Source organism: Balaenoptera borealis (genome assembly GCF_965194805.1).
Source record: "Balaenoptera borealis genome assembly, chromosome: 15".
Classification (NCBI taxonomy): domain Eukaryota; kingdom Metazoa; phylum Chordata; class Mammalia; order Artiodactyla; family Balaenopteridae; genus Balaenoptera; species Balaenoptera borealis.
The window spans coordinates 76008444-76030669 of NC_138871.1; the positions used below are offsets into that span (position 1 = coordinate 76008444).

Below are 22226 nucleotides of genomic sequence, written 5' to 3' on the forward strand. Positions count from 1 at the left end.
TATGAAAACATGCCTCTGTTTTTTAAAATAGCAAAATATGAAAATCAAAGAAAGACAAAAACTAAAAAAATTCACTATTAGAACCAAATTAACATAAATTAAAAGATATTAGAAAATAACTTCAAAAATGAAAACACTTCAAAATTTACAGGCTGCAGCTGAAGAATGCTTAAAAACAAGTTTGTTATGGAAATGATTAATACTATAAAAAAAGGTTTAATATAATCTAAGTGTACTTCCCTGGTGGTGCAGTGGTTAAGAATCCACCTGCTAATGCAGGGGACACAGGTTTGAGCCCTGGTCTGGGAAGATCCCACATGCTGTGGAGCAACTAAGCCCATGCACCACAACTACTGAGCCTGCGAGCCACAGCTACTGAAGCCCGCATACCTAGAGCCCATGCTCCACAACAAGAAAAGCCACCAAGATGAAAAGCCCGCACACTGCAACGAAGAGTAGCCCCTGCTCGCTGCAAGTAGAGAAAGCCCACACGCAGCAACGAAGACCCAACACAACCAAAAATAAATTAATAAATTAATAAAAAATAAAATAAAATAAAATAATCTAAGTCTCGACCTCATGAAGCTAGAAAAGAAAAGCAAATCAAACACAGACTGGACAGCTACATGTAAAAGAATGAAATTAGAACACTCCCTAACACCATACACAAAAATAAACTCAAAATGTATTAAAGACCTAAATGTAAGGCCAGACACTATCAAACTCTTAGAGGAAAACATAGGCAGAACACTCTATGACATAAATCACAGCAAGATCCTTTTTGACCCACCTCCTAGAAAAATGAAAATAAAAACAAAAATAAACAAATGGGACCTAATGAAACTTAAAAGCTTTTGCACAGCAAAGGAAACCATAAACAAGATGAAAAGACAACCCTCAGAATGGGAGAAAATATTTGCAAATGAAGCAACTGACAAAGGATTAATCTCCAAAATTTACAAGCAGCTCATGCAGCTCAATATCAAAAAAACAAACAACCCAATCCAAAAATGGGCAGAAGACCTAAATAGACCTTTCTCTAAAGAAGATATACAGATTGTCAACAAACACATGAAAGGATACTCAACATCATTAATCATTAGAGAAATGCAAATCAAAACTACAATGAGGTATCACCTCACACCGGTCAGAATGGCCATCATCAAAAAATCTAGAAACAATAAATGCTGGAGAGGGTGTGGAGAAAAGGGAACCCTCTTGCACTGTTGGTGGGAATGTAAATTGATACAGCCACGATGGAGAACAGTATGGAGGTTCCTTAAAAAACTAAAAATAGAACTACCATACTACCCAGCAATCCCACTACTGGGCATATACCCTGAGAAAACCATAATTCAAAAGAGTCATGTACCAAAATGTTCACTGCAGCTCTATTTACAATAGCCAGGACATGGAAGCAACCTAAGTGTCCATCAACAGGTGAATGGATAAAGAAGATGTGGCACATATATACAATGGAATATTACTCAGCCATAAAAAGAAATAAAATTGATTTATCTGTAGTGAGGTGAATAGACCTAGAGTCTGTCATACAGAGTGAAGTAAGTCAGAAAGAAAAAAACAAATACCGTATGCTAACACATATATATGGAATCTTAAAAAAAAAAAAAAAAAATCTCATGGAGAACCTAAGGGCAAGATGGGAATAAAGACGCAGACCTACTAGAGAATGGACTTGAGGATACGGGGATGGGGAAGGGTAAGCTGGGACAAAGTGAGAGAGTGGCATGGACATATATACAGTAACAAACGTAAAATAGATAGCTAGTGGGAAGCAGCCGCATGACACAGGGAGATCAGCTCAGTGCTTTGTGACCACCTAGAAGGGTGGGATAGGGAGGGTGGGAGGGAGGGAGACACAAGAGGGAAGAGATACGGGGACATATGTATATGTATAACTGATTCACTTTGTTATAAAGCAGAAACTAACACACCATTGTAAAGCAATTATACTCTAATAAAGAAGTTAAAAACAAAAATCAAACAGAGTTAAGAGAGGAAAAAGAAAAATCAAAGCAGAAACAGTGAAATAGAAAAAAAAATAGAAACAATGAAACTTCTTTGAAAAGATCAATAATGATAAATCATTAGCAAGACCAAGACAAAAGAAATGAGAGAGAGGATTCTCAGAAGATGGTGTAGTAGGAAGCACCAGGACTCCATCTCCCCACATGAACAACAACTGCACTGGCCAAATCTGTCTGATGTAATTATTTTGGAACCCTAAAGGATACTGAATGCTTTCAACAGCCAAGCAAAGGTTTGGATGGTGAACTGCGGTTAAGTGCAGTCAATTTCAGCTCTTAGCACAAAAGTTCTCCCCATTCTCCACATCCCAGCCCCTGGCAGGCAGCCCTACAATGTTTCCTAGAGCAAAGCAGCTTGCAGGAACCAGGGTAGGCAATATGAGGGATCTGTGCTCTGATCACTAATTGCTGTTTCTAATCATGGAGGTGCAGACACAGAAGTAAGAAGCCACTACTGCAAGGGCCTCCCCATTCAGCTGAAACAAATTCCAGATTTAAAAGGCCAGAACCTTTCTATTTTCCTTTATTTCCCCCTTCACTTTCCTCTTTTTCTTCTTTTGGGAGCCAGGCATTTAAGGACTAGGGGAGCCAAAAGCAACTGCATATACAGGCGAGTTTAAAAAGTCACCGCACAAGCCCAGGGAAGGGCTCGGGCTCAGAAAAGACCTGAGAGACCTTACGTCGATCCCACACACAGAGACAGCCCACCACCACAAGAAGCAAACCCTGGGCAAGAGGGAGAATCTGATTTCCAGATTTACCATATTAAAGGATTTAAATGTCCAGTTTCCAACAAAAAAACACAAAGCATACAAAGAAACAAGAAAGCATGGCCCATTCAAAGAAAAATCAAAAGAAACCACCCCTGAGACAGATGAGAAAGACCAGGTGGTGGGCCCAATAAACAGACTTTAAAACAACTGTCTTAAAGATGCTAAAAGAACTAAAGAAAGACGTGGAAAAATTCAAGAAAATGTATGAACATAATGGCAATAAGTAGATAGAAAACATTATAACACACCAAATATAAATTCTGGAGCCGAAAAGTACAATAACTGAAATGAAAAATTCACTAGAGGGATTCAAAAGCACATTTGAGCAGGCAAAAGAATCAGTTAACTTGAATACAGGACAACTGAAATAATCAAGTCTAGGAAACAAACAAAAAAGACTAACAAAAGTAAACAGAGCATTAGGAACCTATGGAACATCATCAAGACCATGAACATACACATTGTGGAAGTCCCAAAGGAGAAAAGAAGATATATTATTTGAAAAAATAATGGTCAAAACTTCCCAAATTTGATGGAAAATATGAATATAAACATCTAAGAAGCTTAACAGTCTAAGTCTTCGGTAAACTCAAAGAGACCCACACTGCAGCACGTTGTAATCAAACTGTCAAAAGCCAGAGACAAGGAGAGAATCCTGAAAGCAGCAAGAGAGAAGCAACTCATCACATACTAGGGATATTCAATAAGATTATCAGCAGATTCCTTATCAGACACTTTGGAGGCCAGAAAGCAGTGGGCTGACATATTCACAGAGCTGAAAGAAAAAAAAAACAAAAACTGTCAACAAGAATCTTGGGACTTCCCTGGTGGCACAGTGTTTAAAAATCTGCCTGCCAATGCAGCGGACATGGGTTTGATCCCTGGTCTGGGAAGATCCCACATGCCACAAAGCAACTAAGCCCACGTGCCACAACTACTGAAGCCCGCATGCCCTAGAGCCCGCACACCACAATTACTGAGCCCATGTACCACAACTACTGAAGCCCAAGCACTCTAGGGCCCACGTGCCACAGTTACTGAGCCCACGTGCTGCAACTACCGGAGCCTGTGCACCTAGAGCCCGTGCTCCGCAACAAGAGAAGCCACTGCAATGGGAAGCCTGCGCACCACAACAAAGAGTAGCCCCCACGCGTCGCAACTACAGAAAGCCCATACGCAGCAACAAAGACCTAATGCAGCCAAAAAATAAATAAACAAAATTTTTTTAAAAAGAAAGAAGAATCTTGTATATGGCAAAACTGTCCTTCAAAACTGAGGGAGAGGGACTTCCCTGGAAGTCCAGTGGTTAGGACTCTGCACTTCCATTGGTGAGGGTGCGGGTTCGATCTCTGATCGGGGAACTGGGATCCCACGTGCCACGTGGTGTGGCCAAAAAAAAAAAAAAGTGAGGGAGAAATTAAGACATTCCCAGATAAGTAAAAACTGAGAACTGAGGAAGTCTATTACTACTAAACTTGTCTTGCAAGTAATGCTAAAGGGAGTCCTTCAAGTTGAAATGAAAGAACATTAGACAATAACTCAAAGCCATATGAAAAAATTAAAATCTTGGTAACAGTAAATACTTGAGAAATTACAAGCTAGTATTATTGTAACTTTGGTTTCTAACTTTGTCTTTTGTTTTCTACATGATTTAAGAGACTAATGCATTACAAAAAAACAATTATTAGTCTAAAAGCTATTACTATGGTAACTTTGGTTTGTAAATCCATTTTTTTTCCTACATGATTTAAAGACTGATACATAAAAACTCAATTATTAGTCCATGTTTTTGGACATACAATGTATAGGGATGAAATTCTGTGACATCAATAACTGAAAGCTATAAGAGTGGGATTTTTTTATGTATTACTGAAGTTAAGCCGGCATAAACTCAAATTTGAGTTTTATAACTCTAGGATGTTAATGTAACCCCCATGGTAACCAAAGAAAAGAGCTATAGAATATACACAAAATGAGAAAAGTGTTTCACTACAAAAAAATCATTTAAACACAAAACACAACAGAAGTAATGCAGAAAATAATAGAGGAAAAAGTTACAAGGCATATAGAAAACAAAAAGCAAAATGACAGAAGCTCCTTACAAGTAATTAAGTATAAATGGATTAAACTCTCCAATCAAAAGACAGAAATTGGAAGACTAGATTTAAAAACATGATGCAACTATAAGCTGTCTATAAAAGACTCACTTTCGATCCAAAGATTACTCAGCCTTAAAAATGATAGAAATTCTGACATGATACAACATGAATGAACCTTGAAGAATTATGCTAAGTGAAATAAGCCAGTCACAAAAGGATAAATACTATATAATCCCACTCATGTGCAGTACCTAGAGTAGTCAAATTCATAGAAGTAGAATGTTAAATGGTGGTTTTCCAGGGGCTGGAGGAGGGTAGGATGGGGAGTGTAGTGTTTAATGGATATAGAGTTTCAGTTGCGCAAGATGAAAAGAGTTCTGGAAATGAATGGTGGTGATGGTAGCACAATAATGTAAACATACTTAATACCACTGAACTGTACACTTAAAAACAGTTTAGATGGTAAACATTATGTGCATTATACCACAATTTTTAAAAACTGAAGAAAAAGAAGCAAATTACCAAAATAAGGAATGAAACTGGGAATATATAACTACTGACACTACAAAATTAAAAGGACTGTAAGGGAGATTATGAATAACTTTATGTAAACAAGTTAGACAACTTGGGTGAAATGAACAAATTCCTAGAATGACACAAACAACCAATACTGACTCAGGAAAAAAATATAAAATCTGAACATATCTGTAACAAGCAAAAAAACTCAAGTAGTAATTAACAATCTTCTCACAAAGAAATGCCCATGCTCAGAGAGCTTTACTGGTGAATTCTGACAAATTTTAAAGGAAGAAATAATACCAATCATACATAAAATTTTTCATACAATAGAGGAGATATTTCCCAAGTCATTCTGTTTCCCTGATACCATATCCAGACTAGACAACACAAGAAAACAAAACCTACACACCAGTACTTGTCATTAACAAAATTCCTTTAAAAAAAATACCAGAACCACATGCAACAAGACATTAAAAGGATTACACAACACATCCCAAGTATGTAAGTTTGATTTAAAACACAAGAAGTCACATGGGCTTTCTTTGTCTTCATGGGTAGGTTTCCTATGACCACTTGACATAGGACTTAAAAAAAAAAAAAATCAAGCCCAACCCATAAATTGGCCAATTCAATATGTTATTGTAAACCAACATGAACTACTGCCAAACCACATTCCCACTGAGGGGCATTTCTTCCTGGTGAGAAGAAATTCTACTTCTGGGTAGAGTCTACATCCTTTTCGAATGGAAATGGAAGAAACCTTAAGTATGTATGTATGTATAGAAGACTTCCATACAGTAGTAACTGGCTAAGTGAGTTGATCAAAGCTAAGAAGAAACAAGTCTGGAAGATGAAGACAAGAAAATGTGGATAAGAGGCATTTGGACAGGCTAGTAGTAATGGCCATGTGAATCCTGGTATGTGACTGGGTGAGTCATGCTCATCATAAGGCATCCACCACAAAAGATATACTCAGCAAACAGGTGAAGAGAATTACCCATCCAGTGGTATCATAACACCTCTGTTCTCAGCCACTCTAGTGTACAGTCAATGACCCAGCAATTCCAGCAATGTAACCCAGACCACACCAAACAGAAATGTACATATATGTTCATGATATAACACAGTGCTTCAAAAAAGTATTTGCAATAGTTGAAAACTGGAAAAATGTCATCAAAAGTAGAATGAATAAATCCCAATATTTTATAATGAAATATTTAGAAATGAAAATGAATGAACCACATACTACAAAGCTACAGTAATCAAAACAGCATGGTAATGGCACAAAAACAAGACACACAGATCAATGGAACAGAATGGAGAGCTCAGAAATAAACCAACACACTTATGGTCAATTAATCTACGACAAAGAATGCCAAGAACATACAATGGAGAAAAGACAGCCTCTCCTGAATAAGAGGGAAAATTGGGCAGCTACATGTAAAAGAATGAAATTAGAACATTTTCTCACACCATATACAAAAATAAACCCAAACTGATTAAAGAACTAAATGTAAGAACTGAAACCATAAAACTCCTGGAAGAGAACGTAAGCAGGACACTCTGACATAAACTGTAACACTATTTTTTTTTTATCTGACTCCTAAAGCAAAGGAAACAAAAGCAAAAATTAATAAATGGGACCTAATTAAATGTAAAAGCTTTTGCACAGTAAAGGAAACCATCAACAAAAAGACAATCTATAGAATGGGAGAAAATATTTGCAAATGATATGACTAATAAGGGGTTAATACCCAAAATAAATAAACAGCCCACACAACATCAAAAAAGAAAAAACAAACAAACAACATGATTAAAAAATGGGCAGAAGACCTGAAGAGACATTTTTTTCCAAAGATATACAGATGGCCAACAGTTACATGAAAAAATGCTCAACATCGCTAATCAGAGAAATGCAAATCAAAACCACAATGAGATATCACCCCACACCTGTCAAAAAGGCTATCATCACAACTACAAAAAACAAATGTTGGTGAGGATGCAGAGAAAAAGGAACCCTAGTGCACTGCTGGTGGGAATGTAAATTGGCACAACCTCTATGGAGGGTGCTCCAAAAAACTAAAAACAGAATTACCAAATGATCCAGCAATTCCACTGCTAGGTATATATCTGAAGAAAAAGAAAACACTAATTCAAAAAGATACATGCACCCCAATATTCACAGCAGCATTATTTAAAATAGCCAAGATAAGGAAGCAGCCCAAGCGTCCACCAACAGAAGAATAAAGAAAAAGTGGTATATATACTCAATGGAATATTACTCAGCCATTAAAAAGATTTATATTCTGTCACTTGCAACAACATGGATGGACCTAGAGAAGATTATGCTTAGTGAAATAAGTCAGAGAAAGACAAACACTTTATCACATATATGTAGAATCTAAAAAATGATACAAATGAATGTATATAACGAAACAGAAACAGACTCACAGATATAGAGAACTAGTGGTTACCAGTGGGGAGAGGGAAGTGGGGGCAAGATAGGGGTAAAGGATTAAGAGGTACAAATTACTATGTATAAAATAAATAAAATACAAGTATAGAAATATAGCCATTATTTTGAAATAACTTTAAATAGAATATATTCTATAAAAATACTGAATCACTATACTGCACACATGAAACTAATATTGTAAACCAACTATACTTCAATAAAAATTGTTCTAAAAAATAAATTTAAAAAATAAAATAAATGAACCACAGCTATACATGAAATGGATGAATCTCATATATTTAAAAAACTGCAAAAAACAAATTGCAGATAGAAAAGCATACCATGAGTTCCATACATAACCATTAAAAGAAAAGAAAGCAACATTACCTCTCTGTTGTTGGCAAAATTAGGTGGTAAAACTTTTTAAAACAAAAAAAGTAAGAAGGGAAATACCACAATAGTCAAAATAGTAGTTCACTTGGAGAAGGCATAAATATCGGAAAGGAGAGGGAAAGAGCTTCTAGAGCCTTGGCCATGTTCTATTCTTGAACTGTGTAGTGGTTACATGAGTGTTCAACAAGAAGTAAACCCTCTAGCTGTATAATTTTGTTCCGTGCACTTTTCTTTTCGCTACATTTAAAAATAATAAAGGTTTAAAAATGCATTATACACCAATAGCTAATCATGACATGCAAAGAATGCTCTGGGCTAAGGATGCTCTTTTCCCTTTCCTAGGTCTTTTTTTTTTTTTTTTTTAAACACCTTGAGGTTTGATATTTTATTTAATTTTGAAATCCTAGTAACAGATACCAGAACTATTCATTACATTTCTCTTTTCTTCTTTTAATAGTTTCAAAGGATAGCTTACTGAATTCATAAGCTATACATACTCTTCATACATGTAATTTTTAAGCAGTTTAAGATCTCACTTGTCATAAAATTCACCTTTTTAAAGTGCACAAGTCCATGGGTTTTAGTATATTCAGAGTTGTGCAACCACTGTCACCAATCAACTTCAGAACGTTTTTCATCACCCCAAAGAGAAATTCCATACCCATCAGCAGTCACTTCCTCCCTCCCCTCCCCTCAGGCCTTGGCAGTCAAAACAAAAGTAGTTGTGTTTGTAGTGAGTCAACTTTACTTGGCTGTACTATGCTTTCTATAATTTCCTTTCTTGTACATTTGCCTAAGTTCCCTGGCATACTATACCACATCTTTCAAGAATCAGGCTCACAGGTTATATTTTTGTAAATCTTTTAACTGGTTCCTCAATCCTAGGCAGTTAGGCACACTGTCCTCTGAGGATCTAAAACACCTCTTACGCATCTTTACTGCATACTACATACCAGTGTTTATTATAGTTGTTTATTAATTTGTTTCTACCACTGTAATGGAAATATCTTAAGAACCAGAATTTGACTTATTTTTGTCTCTCCTATATCTAATATAGTGACTTTCAAAACTTATGATGAATGAAATGATGATGATTTAGTAATGAGAAGATACTCAGAGATCACTACATTCAAGGACATAGAGAAATAAATATGTTGTGCTATACAAAAGCATTATTTTAATAACTTTAGTCAGCAACTGATCACTTTATGATGACTAAAAATTTACTTAAAGATTACACTAAGATGTTAATGTATCATAGCCAAAGGGGAATAACTATTAGAATCTTAAATATATGTAGGTTATATTATGATATCCATACTAAGAAAAATTATACTAAAAGTCAAATAGAGAAAAAAATACAATGCTGGAGACTTCTGAAAATAGGTAAGAATTATATTCAAAGCAGAAACCAAAAATATTTTAAAAAGAGATCTGTAATTTTTAGAAATCCAGCATTCCCCTTAAAAGTAAAAAGGATTAAGAATATTTAAAAAAAAACAAAAAACCTGTATTTTTAAGATGACAAAAGTGCTTTAAACATAAGAAATAAACTATAATGTGCTTAATTTGAGTAAGAACTATCTTTGTAAATAAAATTTTTAAATGAATTAACTTTTTCACCACAATACGCACATGGCATGATTTTGTTAAAACACATATACACACATACACTGTTTAACTTAGGGAAGTATCACAAATTATTTTATAGTGAAAAATTTTTAACTCAAAACATTCGATACACAAAACAAAAATAATTTTCTTTGGGTGTACACAAATAAAATTCATCAATAATATAAGGTTTTTAAAATATTAGAGTTCAATACTCATTAAAATCAGAAAAAGGTATAAAGTTAATACACACAAATGAAAAAGTAAAAACAAGACACTGACATTTAAACAACTCAGCATCTCATACAGAAGAATTTAGAATCAAAGCGATCATGCCAGGAAAATAAAAATGGCTAAATAATTTGTATTTATAACAATTTTGGATATGGGTTTTTTCAGATCAATATGTACCCTTCAAAACGCATGATGTGAATACCTTAAAAAACAATCATAATTTTAATAAGTAATCAAACTTTCCATTTTTATAAGCCATTTTTACATGAGTTTGAAAACTATCACTCTAGTGTATATGAGTAAAGCAAAATTAGAAAGAAATAAAAATAGGTAAAATTTAATAATCATAGACTTTGAATATTTTACTCTAAGACATTAAATGTTCTAATGCTCCCCAAATTTTTCACCAATACTCTGTTACCAACACCTATAAATAACATATTCTACTCACGTAAATTAATACAAGTGTTTTAGAGTGGAAAAAAAGCATTATTCTAATATTGACTATTATTAGCTGTAAAACATGAAACTTAATTCTAAGAAAATATAAATCCTCAGATAAATATGCTATCTTTTGTTTTTATTCAAAAGTACTCTGAATGAAACTATACTATTACTATATATCCTCCATGCTGTAATGTTGCTGTATAATAAAATAGTTTAATATAGGGGGAAAAAAATGTACCTTCAAAACAAAAAAAATTAGTTTTAAATTAAGCACTACTTATCTTTTTTTTGGCCATGCTGCATGGCTTAGCACTATTTATCGTAAAAGAAGGAAACCTGATTTTAATCATCTCTTCAGCTACTTTCTGTATTGGGCTTCTGTCCAAATAGAAAAAAAGAATCAATTAGGAATTAAATGAAAGGTAGCCTTGAAAAAATATTTTCTATAGTATTTATTAATTTAAATGCTGTAACTAAATTTGTGAAGTTTGTCTATTTCTGGTCAATACCAAACATAAAATATTATACATCAAGACATAATCAAAGTTAAAAGAACTCTAAAAAACTAAAGGGGTATGCAGCCCTTCGTGATTAAATTAGTACCAAAAACATTCATTATTCCAACTTCATCTTACTTTGGCATCCAAATTCCATTTTTTAAAGTAACCAAGTCATTAACTTTGGTATATCTTATGGTACCAAAAAAACAACAACAACAACAAAAGCAACCCAGTGATACAGCCATAGAAGTTATGTAGGGTCAATTATTTTTCCAATTGAAGCATTTTTTTACACTGTAGAAAACAACCTTCAAGATCTGGTAAGGTTTTGGGAAAGGTGACACAAAAGTATTCAAAGAAATTAGATTACAATGAGTAAATGTTAAACTCTCTGCTCTAAAATAATCACAAACTAGCTATTAACTCGTAATGTAAAAAATATATACATAATGTCTGCCTGCCTTGAATAAACTTTAACTTTCAGGACACCAGATTTAAACTCAAATATATTCATAAACAGTATTTCTGGAAATTATTTCCTAGCCTCAAAAAATAACATCAACACACATTCAACACTCAATATACGTGTACAAATGATAAACTTTATTGTCCCTAGCCAGCTTCGGAAATTTACGTTTTCCCCAAAATTCTTTAAATCACTAGATCGCTAGTTTTTCAAAACTATTTGACTTACACTGACTCTTAAGCACACTTGTATAATTTTAAGGTTCTATCTTTGCACCAAAACAACATTGAATTTGCTCAATAAACATTTACTTGCAAAATAAATTCCAATTCACAGGTAAATGCTCCGACAATATCTATCCCCCCACCACTAAATAGGGATGTTCTTTAATGTCACAAATATCCACAAGTAATAAACCAAAAACATAAAACCAAATTAAAAATAGATATAAAATAAAAGAAAAAATACCACAGTATGAGCTAAAAAGATGGAAGGATGGGATTAATTCTGACCTCTCTTCTTTACCCTTTTGATAAATATCAGTCCTGTAAGCACCTATATTTCCCAGGGAATATGGTTATACAACATTAACTCTACATATTACCCATGACTGCAATTAGGACGCTACAAAGTAGCAACTGAAATAAAGGTTTTCGTCAAAAAAGACAACTGAAAAATATTGAAGGTAATGTTAAAATGATGTTGTCTAATGACTGTGAAAGCACACGTAAAGAATTATTTATCAAAAAAAATGTTTTTAAGATACTTTAGGGGTGAACCACATTTCCTTAGTATTTTTGAAATCAAATCACAATCCTTGGTGACAAAAATTGTCTCTAACATTCTAATCACTGTCTCCTGAGAAAACAATCTGAACAACCTAGATTCTTTTAACACGCTTTAATATTATAAATTGTTCTATGCTTACCACTTTTATAATATATCTGGAGCATATAAAGACAGTAATTACTGTGTATCCTATGTATCATTTGCTGACAAATTGATGCATAAACAAACAATCTGAACTTTCCTCTCCCTCTACGGAAACAGCAAGCAAAAAATGAGTATATTGTAATACAATTTTCAAAGCATTATGGGTTTTACTAATAGTTACTCAAGACTTTGAAAATTCCTACCATAAACAGAATTTTTACTTAACAATTCCTAAAAGTGCCAATATAAAAAGTAAAGGTAAGAATTACAGCATAAACCAGTTATACATATATAAAAACATATACATATAATTATACATATAACAACTTAAAATAGCTTTGCTTAAACGATTATAATCACTATGAAACAAATACATGTAGCCTATTCTAGTCTTTACTTAGAACAATATCTGGACAATTATAATCACTATGAAACAAATACATGTAGCCTATTCTAGTCTTTACTTAGAACAATAATTATCTGTTAATCACAAATCCTACCTTCAAAACAAATCTAACCATTAGTCTACCTATTATACTGCAAGTATGGTATGCACATGTATGTATACAGTCCTAAATATTTCTTACAGAGCATCAGAATTTTTTGAAATTACTGTTTCACAAAATATTTTCAAAACAAGTATACTAGCTTTATTATGATGATTATTGGCATTTCTAACAGTAAGCATTTACTATGTACCAGGTACTAGTGAAAATGCTTTATGTGTTTTATTTAATCCTCCACCAGACAATGGAGTAGTTATTATGATGATCTCCATTTTACAGATGAAGAAACTGAGAAACATATCAGTTAAAGAGCTTAGCTACATTTTCACTTAATAAGGGATGAAGCAGGAATACAAACTCAGGAAGTAGGGCTCTCAATGCCCATACTTTTCATCACCATGCTAGATCTAATGCAACTGATTTATGAATATGTACCGCTTACTAGTGGAGTATTTTCAAAATTCACTCTGACATACTTGTCAGCCACTCCCCTTTGGATGTCTAGATACGATCTCAAATGTAAAATGTCAGACAAAACTCTTCTCTAAAACTGGGTTGCCATTCTAGATATATTTCAAAGATGTCTTCCAGTTAAATAAAAAACTGTAGAAGGTATACTCAACAGTGAAAAGCTGAAAGCATTTCCTCTAAGATCAGAGACAAGACAAGAATGTCTACTCTCGCCACTTTTATTCAACATAGTTTTGGAAGTCCTAGCCACAGCAATCAGAGAAGAAAAAGAAATAAAAGGAATCCAAATTGGAAAAGAAGAAGTAAAACTGTCACTGTTTGCAAATGACATGATACTATACATAGAAACTCCTAAAGATGCTACCAGAACACTACTAGAACTCATCAATGAATTCAGTGAAGTTGCAGGATACAAAATTAATATACAGAAATCTGCTGCATTTCTATACACTAACAACAGATGAGAAAGAAATTAAAGAAACAATTCCATTTACCATCACATCAAAAACAACAAAATACCTAGGAATAAACCTACCTAACGACACAAAAGACCTGAACTCCAAAAACTATAACATGCTGATGAAAGAAATTTAAGATGACACAAACAGATGGAAAGATATACCATGTTCTTGGATTGGAAGAATCAATATTGTCAAAATGACTATACGACCCAAGGCAATCTACAGATTCAATGCAATCCCTATCAAATCACCAATGGCAGTTTTCACAGAACTAGAACAAGAAAATCTTAACATCTGTATGGAGACACAAAAGACCCCAAATAACCAAAGCAATTTTGAGAAAGAAAAACAGAGCTGGAGGAATCAGGCTCCCCAACTTCAGACTATACTACAAAGCTACAGTCATCAAAACAGTATTGTACTGGCACAAAAACAGACATAAAGATCACTGGAACAAGACAGAAAACCCAGAAATAAACTCACACACCTATGGCTAATTAATTTATAACAAAGGAAGCAAGACTATAAAATGGAGGAAAGACAGTCTCTTCAATAAATGGTGCTGGGAAAACTGGACAGCTATATGTAAAAAATGAAATTAGAACATTCTTTAATACCACACACAAAAATAAACTCAAAATGGATTAGAGACCTAAGTGTTAAGACCAGATACCATAAAACTCTGAGGAAAACAAACACAGGCAGAATACTCTCTGACGTGAATCACAGCAATATCTTTTTCAAGCCGTCTCCTAGAGTAATGGAAATAGAAACAAGAATAAAACAAATGGGACCTAATCAAACTCAAAAGCTTCTGTACATCAAAGAACACCACAAAATGAAAAGACACCCACAGAATGGGAGAAAATGCAAACCAGTGACCGACAAGGGATTAGTCTCCAAAATTTACAAACAGCTCATGTGGCTCATGTGGCTCAATATCAAAAAAAAACAAAAAACAAAAAAACAACCTAATCAAAAACTAGGCAGGAGACCTAAATAGACATTTCTCCAAAGAAGACATACAGATGGCCAAGAGGCACATGAAAAGATACTCAACATTACTAATTATTAGAGAAATGCAAATCAAAACTACGAGATATCACCTCACACCAGTTAGAATGGCCATAATCAAAAAAATCTACGAACAATAAATGCTGTATAGAGTGTGCAGAAAAGAGAACCCTCCTAGACTGTTGGTGGGAATGTCAATTGGTACAGCCACTATGGAGACCAGTATGGAGGTTCCTTAAAAAACTAAAAACAGAGCTCCCATATGATCCGGCAATCCCATTCCTGGGCATATATCTGGAGAAAAACATGGTTCAAAAGGATACATGCACCCCAATGTTCACTGCAGTGCTCTTTACAATAGCCAAGACACGGAAGCAACCTAAACGTCCAGATAAATGGATAAAGATGTAGTCATGTATACAATGGAATATTACTCAGCCATTAAAAAGACTGAAATAATGCCATTTGCAGCAACATGGATGGACCTGAAGATTATCATACTAAGTGAAGCAAGTCAGAGAAAGATAAATATAATATTGCTTATATGCAGAATCTACAAACACCACTACAAATGAACTTATTTACAAAATAGAAACAGACTCACAGACTTGGAGAACAAACTTATGGTTACCAGGGGGGAAGGTGGGGAGGAGAGATAGACTGGGAGTTTGGGATTGACATGGACACATTGCTATATCCAACAAGGACCTACTGTACAGCACAGGGAACTCTGCTCAATATTCTGTAATAACTTAAATGGGAAAAGAATGTGAAGAAGAACAGATACATGTATATGCATAAGTGAATCACTTTGCTGTATACCTGAAACACTACACTGCAAATCAACTATATTTCAATAAAAATTTTTTTTGAAAAGGAAAAAAAAAAAAAAGGTAGCACATAAATACCAAGCACTACCTCATTACCAAAGAGTAACTAGATATTTTTTGCTTTTTTAAAGGGTTGTTACAGTCTCTAGTTCCCCTGATGATCTACTCAGGAATTCCAGACAAGAATAAATAAGCAAGTAACCAACCAACCACAACAATAAAACAAAAACAAAAAACCCTGCAAAAACATCCTGGAAAAAGCCTAGTAACTTTTATTTTGGAGAAAATAGTCCGTAAATAAAAACAATTACCTTGACGAAAAGACAACCCTCAGAATGGGAGAAAATATTTGCAAATGAAGCAACTGACAAAGGATTAATCTCCAAAATTTACAAGCAGCTCATGCAGCTCAATATCAAAAAAACAAACAACCCAATCCAAAAATGGGCAGAAGACCTAAACAGACATTTCTCCAAAGATATACAGATTGCCAACAAACACATGAAAGAATGCTCAACGTCACTAATCATTAGAGAAATGAAAATCAAAACTACAATGAGGTATCACCTCACATCAGTCAGACTGGCCATCATCAAAAAATCTACAAACAATAAATGCTGGAGAGGGTGTGGAGAAAAGGTAACCCTCTTGCACTGTTGGTGGGAATGTAAATTGATACAGCCACTATGGAGAACAGTATGGAGGTTCCTTAAAAAACTAAAAATAGAATTACCATATGACCCAGCAATCTCACTACTGGGCATATACCCTGAAAAAACCATAATTCAGAAAGAGTCATGTACCACAATGTTCACTGCAGCTCTATTTACAATAGCCAGGACATGGAAGCAACCTAAGTGTCCATCGACAGATGAATGGATAAAGAAGATGTGGCACATCTATACAATGGAATATTACTCAGCCATAAAAATAAATGAAATTGAGTTATTTGTAGTGAGGTGGATGGACCTAGAGTCTGTCGTACAGAGTGAAGTCAGAAAGAGAAAAACAAATACTGTACGCTAACACATATAAACGGAATCTAAAAAAAAAAAAAAAAGTTCTGATGAACCTAGGAGCAGGACAGGAATAAAGACGCAGACGTAGAGAATGGACTTGAGGACAGGGGAAGGGGAAGGGGAAGCTGGGACGAAGTGAGAGAGTGGCATGGACATATACACACTACCAAATGTAAAATAGCTAGCTAGTGGGAAGCAGCTGCATAGCACAGGGAGATCAGCTCGGTGCTCTGTGACCACCTAGCGGGGTGGGATAGGGAGGATGGGAGGAAGACGCAAGAGGAAGGAGATATGGGGATATATGTATATGTATAGCTGATTCACTTTGGTATAAAGCAGAAACACACCACTGTAAAAGCAATTATACTCCAATAAAGATGTTAAAAAAAATGACCTTGAATATTTAAATACTGATATAGTAGGCTAAATCTATGAGAAATTTAAGCCAATTTTCTAAATATAAGAGGTAGCAACTTCTATAACTAAAATAATGCTGCTAGGCCATTTCTAACACAACGTCTTTTACTCTGAATTAAGTTTAGCAGAGGATCACTGTGACTCATCATGTATAGTCTGGATTCCAAATACAGAAAGGGACAGATTCTAAAAGTTTCCCCACATAAAATCCAGAATTACTATTTTCACTCACAAAATAATTCAGGAAGTTATCCATAATACTTTCTAGAATAGTAAGTATTAGTAAGTGGCTCTACACTAGAATCACCTGGGGAGCTTTAAAATCCTAATGGCAAGGCCATAGCCTGACCAATTAAAACAATCTCTAAAAGTGAGACCCAGGCATCAGAGTTTTAAAAAACGTCCTTTCTTAATGCCAATGCAAAGCCTAGGTTGAAAACCACTGCTGTTAGAGCCCCTCTGGTAACATTTTTAATAGGCGAGAGAGTTTCTCAAGTATAATATTTATTGATTATCTTCAAACAAGAACTACTAAAACCATTTTCCTCTAGACTCAGAGAGCCCGCAGGCAATAACAGCAGGAAACAGCAGTGGTTACTACTGCCCTTGGACAAGTAATACAGGTGGAAGGAGCTCGGATGATACTCAAGGCAAATAAATCAGTGTATGTTGTTTTCTTATTTTGTTTTGTTTTAAAACTATAATTATAGCAAATTTACCAGTCTATTCTTAGTCCGTAAAACCATATTTCTTTTATTTGTCTCACTGAAGTTATGATTTTTCCTTAAATGGGACTTCAAATGTTTTAAGAAGTATAATTTGTTTGATTCTCTGACTCCTTTTATAACTGCTACTTTCACACTTTAATTCACTTTTTGATTCACTGTGTACTAAGGAATGCAGGAAGTGAGATAGAATGGGGACCAAAAGTGGGATCGTAAAGAATTCGATAGGAAAAACAAAGAAGGCAGAAACATACACAGGTAAAGGAACAATAAAAGATATGTAAGTGCCAAAATGTATGGACTGATCGTCAAGAGTTTTATAGAAAAACTCTTCCTCAAATAAACTATTTTTTTAAGTATAAATAATGAATAAAAGTAGACTTTGGAGTTGGAGAAATCTGAGTTTAAATTTTCAGTTCCTTACTTACCAGCTTTATATGCATGGGAAATTTACTTAATTTCCCTGAGCCTTATCCATAAAATAGTAATAATAACTTTGGGGGAGAGGGGTACTTCTTCCCATTCCCGATCTTCCTTCCATGTGGAAGTATTCATGATTGAGCACACTCCTAGAATAACAATTCTCTGGTCTCTTTCCTCCCTTATACACAAGTAGTAGAGGCAATCTGACTGGTCCATTTACAATGAGAAAGATCTATGTTGGATTAGCCTCTTCCTCCTCCCTCTCTCCCTTTATAGAGATAACTACCTCAAGCTGTAAGGTTTACATGGGTAAGCCCCCATATGGAGAAACTCTCCTCTGTGCCTATGTGGGTAAGTCTAGTTTATTGATTCAATATTGGTAAACCCATTTGCCCATGGATATAAGCCACATTCATCAATTTTTTTTCTTTAATAAATGTGGTATGTTGCTCATCAATTGTCTTTTTCCTTGTCTCTGTAAAGTGGTTTTGAATTCAGGCAAAGAAGTAGGATACTAGTTATTAGACTACATTTTAAACCTTAATATCAACCTACTTTATAGAATTGTGGTAAGCTTTAAATGAGCTAATACACATAAATCACCACACAGTACCTGGAACACAGTAAATAAGCACTCTACCACAACTGCTACTATGATAAAAGAGTGATTCAAAAATAAGAAAAAAGGGCCAATTTTAAAGCATTGATCAATTCACTATTAAACATCTAATATGAATTCAAATGAAATCCTCTTTCTAAAATACATCAATAAAAACAAGACACCTCCATTCATTCACAGAATGTAACTGGCTATGATACTAATTATAATATGGAATAATATACCAATTTACAGGCAGAACATTCATTAAGCAGAGAACATTCTTTATAGCCTACAAAATCCTAACTAATCCATACAGAAAATGAAATACAATGTGCATAAGCCAAATCGACAATACTCTAGCATGTAAAATATTAAAATTTTAACAGTATTTTAGAATCAATTTGATGTCTAAAAATTTTCAGATGAAATATGCTGGAATCAGCTTATTCTGTAAGTTTAACTGCATTATCATTATGCTGAGAATCACACTCAAAAAACCTGAAGATATATTTAATCTGATAAGAAACATAATAGAAAATTGATTCTTCAAAATGAGCCCAGGAAGCTCTCTAATAGTAGCAAGATCAACCTGAGATCTATGGACCTTCAGGAGTTTTGTGAAACCCCTGAAATTTGTAAAATGTCATGCATGTGTGCACGCATATGTGGTTCAAACCCTCTACTTTCATTACATTCTCAAAGGTCACCATTCAAAAGAGGTAAAAATAGCGAAGCATCATTTTATAATTCAAGTGATCACTTCTAGTTATCCATTTATTCAAAATTTTTAGTAAAATCTTGCAGGATATTTTCAACTTGAATAATTTTAGTAAATAACAAACTTTTAAAGAATCAAAAATCTACAAAAGCTACGGAAAATCTTTTTTTAAAAATGGCTACTTACCTTTCAAATGTTCTGATATAATTTTTTTATTAACATGCAATGCTTTTTCTGCTGTTCTCAAGTCCATTGTATTAGTTTCCTGTACTCCACTTGGTAGTTTTTCAGAAATGTTTTCAATGCAATTGGTGTTATCATTCAAACCATTAGGTAGTTCCCAAAACGAAGCTGCTGCACATGTATCAAATGCAGTTGTATTTCGGGGATTATGTTTTCCACTACCAACCTTCTTCCTCAGTGTTAAATTTCTAGAATGTAATCTTTTACTAATATGGTTTTTCTTTAAGAGGTTCTTACAGACATCTTTCCTCTTTATAGTTTTCTGCCTTTTCAGCTTTGCTTCTCAGTGCACATACAATTCATACTTTCTCTTTTGTAATAACTTTGATCTAAAAATTGGCAAACAGGCTTACTCTTGGATTTATATTGGATTTTAGTAGATCCAGTAGCAGTAACTGCATTGAGATGATCTGAATCTTTAGAATAAATTGCAAGACCAGAGGCAACTAACGTATCTGCCAAATTATTTTTCTCATGAATGATATCTACCTTCAGTTTTGTTTCAAAACTGTATTCCCTAAACAGAAAAACTAAGCCTGGTTTACTCAGGAAATCTTGAAAAAAAACTTCTGGCTTCTTCATTCCAATGTTTCCCTTTAGCAGGTAAGATACCATATAAGATGCAAGGATAACTTAGCCTCGGCAAATTCAGAAGTTCCTCAGGAACAATTTTAAGATTTTTTTACATCTGAATAAGGTATGTAAACAGAAAATCCATAGTCAATCAATACAAAAAGTAAAGACTGATCAGAGACTTCAAAAATTTCTACCCTATTCCACTGATCTTCCAATTCATATTTGAACAAACAACTAGAACCTGGAATTACGTGCTCTTGAGGCACTGTTTCTAAGTCTTCTGGTAGATCAGAAAGCAACATAAAGAGAGATTTCATTGTGTCAAAGAAATCTTCTAACTGAACACAGAAGTCTGATGGATCAGAAACAGCAGTGGCAATACCAGAATATTGCCTACCATTTTGGAGTTCTGCCCAAGTAAATGATCTTATTGTACATGATGATACAGGAATCTTAGATTCAACGTTGAAAATAACTTCTGAAGATCTAAATTTGTTTTCTTCAACATGAACTGTATTTAAATTTAAATATTCCAAAAGTAACCGGCCATCTATCAAAATTTCTACTTCCCAGGCAGAGTCTAAATATTTCAGAAAAAGGATGTTTATTTCCAAATGAGCAACTAAGCACACAATGGACTCAAATGGCATGTTCCTAAAATTTTCAAACCAAATCCATTTACAAGGCACAGCTTGTCTTGGAATATTTCTGATTTCATTAGTCAGCACCTTGGTATTACATAAGGGCACTATTTCATACCTACCATGATCTACTAAAAAAACAAGCACTTTCTCATCAACACACTTTTTTTCTACTTTTGATCGATACCACTTCAAAGTTTTTTTAGATTTTACCAAGCATTCTAAGCCTTTTTCAATATTTTCCATTGATAAAAAAGAGGGTTTTTTTACTTCTTTAGTAATTAATACTGTTAAATCTGATAAAATCTTTTTATTTTTAGATAACTTCACATAAGAAATCCCACATTTTGCAACATAAAGTATTTCAGCCTTTTCAAGTTGTCCAGGTTTTAACTCTTCAAAAGGAATATTAACCAGCTGTTGGTAGGATGGTTGAAGGATCATAGAACCTTCATACTCATTTGATAGTCCTTCCTTCATTTCTTTATCAATAGGGCTCAACTTCTGAGAGACAACCTTAGGCATTTGCAATACTGTTTTCTGTAGTTTTGAACATGCTGTCCATTTCAGTAGTTCATTAATGACACATTTTTCATCACAATTTATATTTACTTCCCATTTCTGTTCATGCTTTTTCAAAAGCTCACAAGAAGCTGTTTTATTACTTACTCTTGAAGCAAAATAAAACACAGTTTTGCTGTACCATATTTCATCAGGCTCATTCCACTTTACTCCACTAAGGAAAGAATGAACTCCTAGCTGAGGAACAGTTAAGAATTCCTTCTTAATTTCATAAATTTTTGATGTGTTTACTACTGCAGTGTTACCATAGTCAATAAATTCCACTTCAAAAGAATTTCCTGGCAAAATTTTCTTAATAACTGCTCTGTAAATGGCATTGTCACCAGAGTATTCTGCAACTACAAGATCTCCCACCACAGGTTTGACTGATTTTCTCTCTTTCACTATATTGGCTCTTCTTGCATTTAGACCATCCGCTAGGCTCATGATTACATTTTCAGTCTCGGCAAGCTGAATATGGAAACTTGCTCGATTACTTATATTAGAAACATATCCTTTAACTTTGGCATTCAAGTAAATTT

At 34.2% G+C, this 22226-nt stretch overlaps 1 protein-coding gene across 1 annotated transcript; it reads right to left on the reverse strand.

Moving 5' to 3' along the window:
* Positions 1–8653: 8653 nt before the first annotated feature.
* Positions 8654–22226, reverse strand: LOC309612554 (tudor domain-containing protein 15-like). The gene is given in 2 exon segments (XM_082358428.1): positions 8654–20588; positions 20590–22226. Coding segments are annotated over 2 exon segments (1683 nt in total). The 5' UTR covers positions 22132–22226; the 3' UTR covers positions 8654–20447.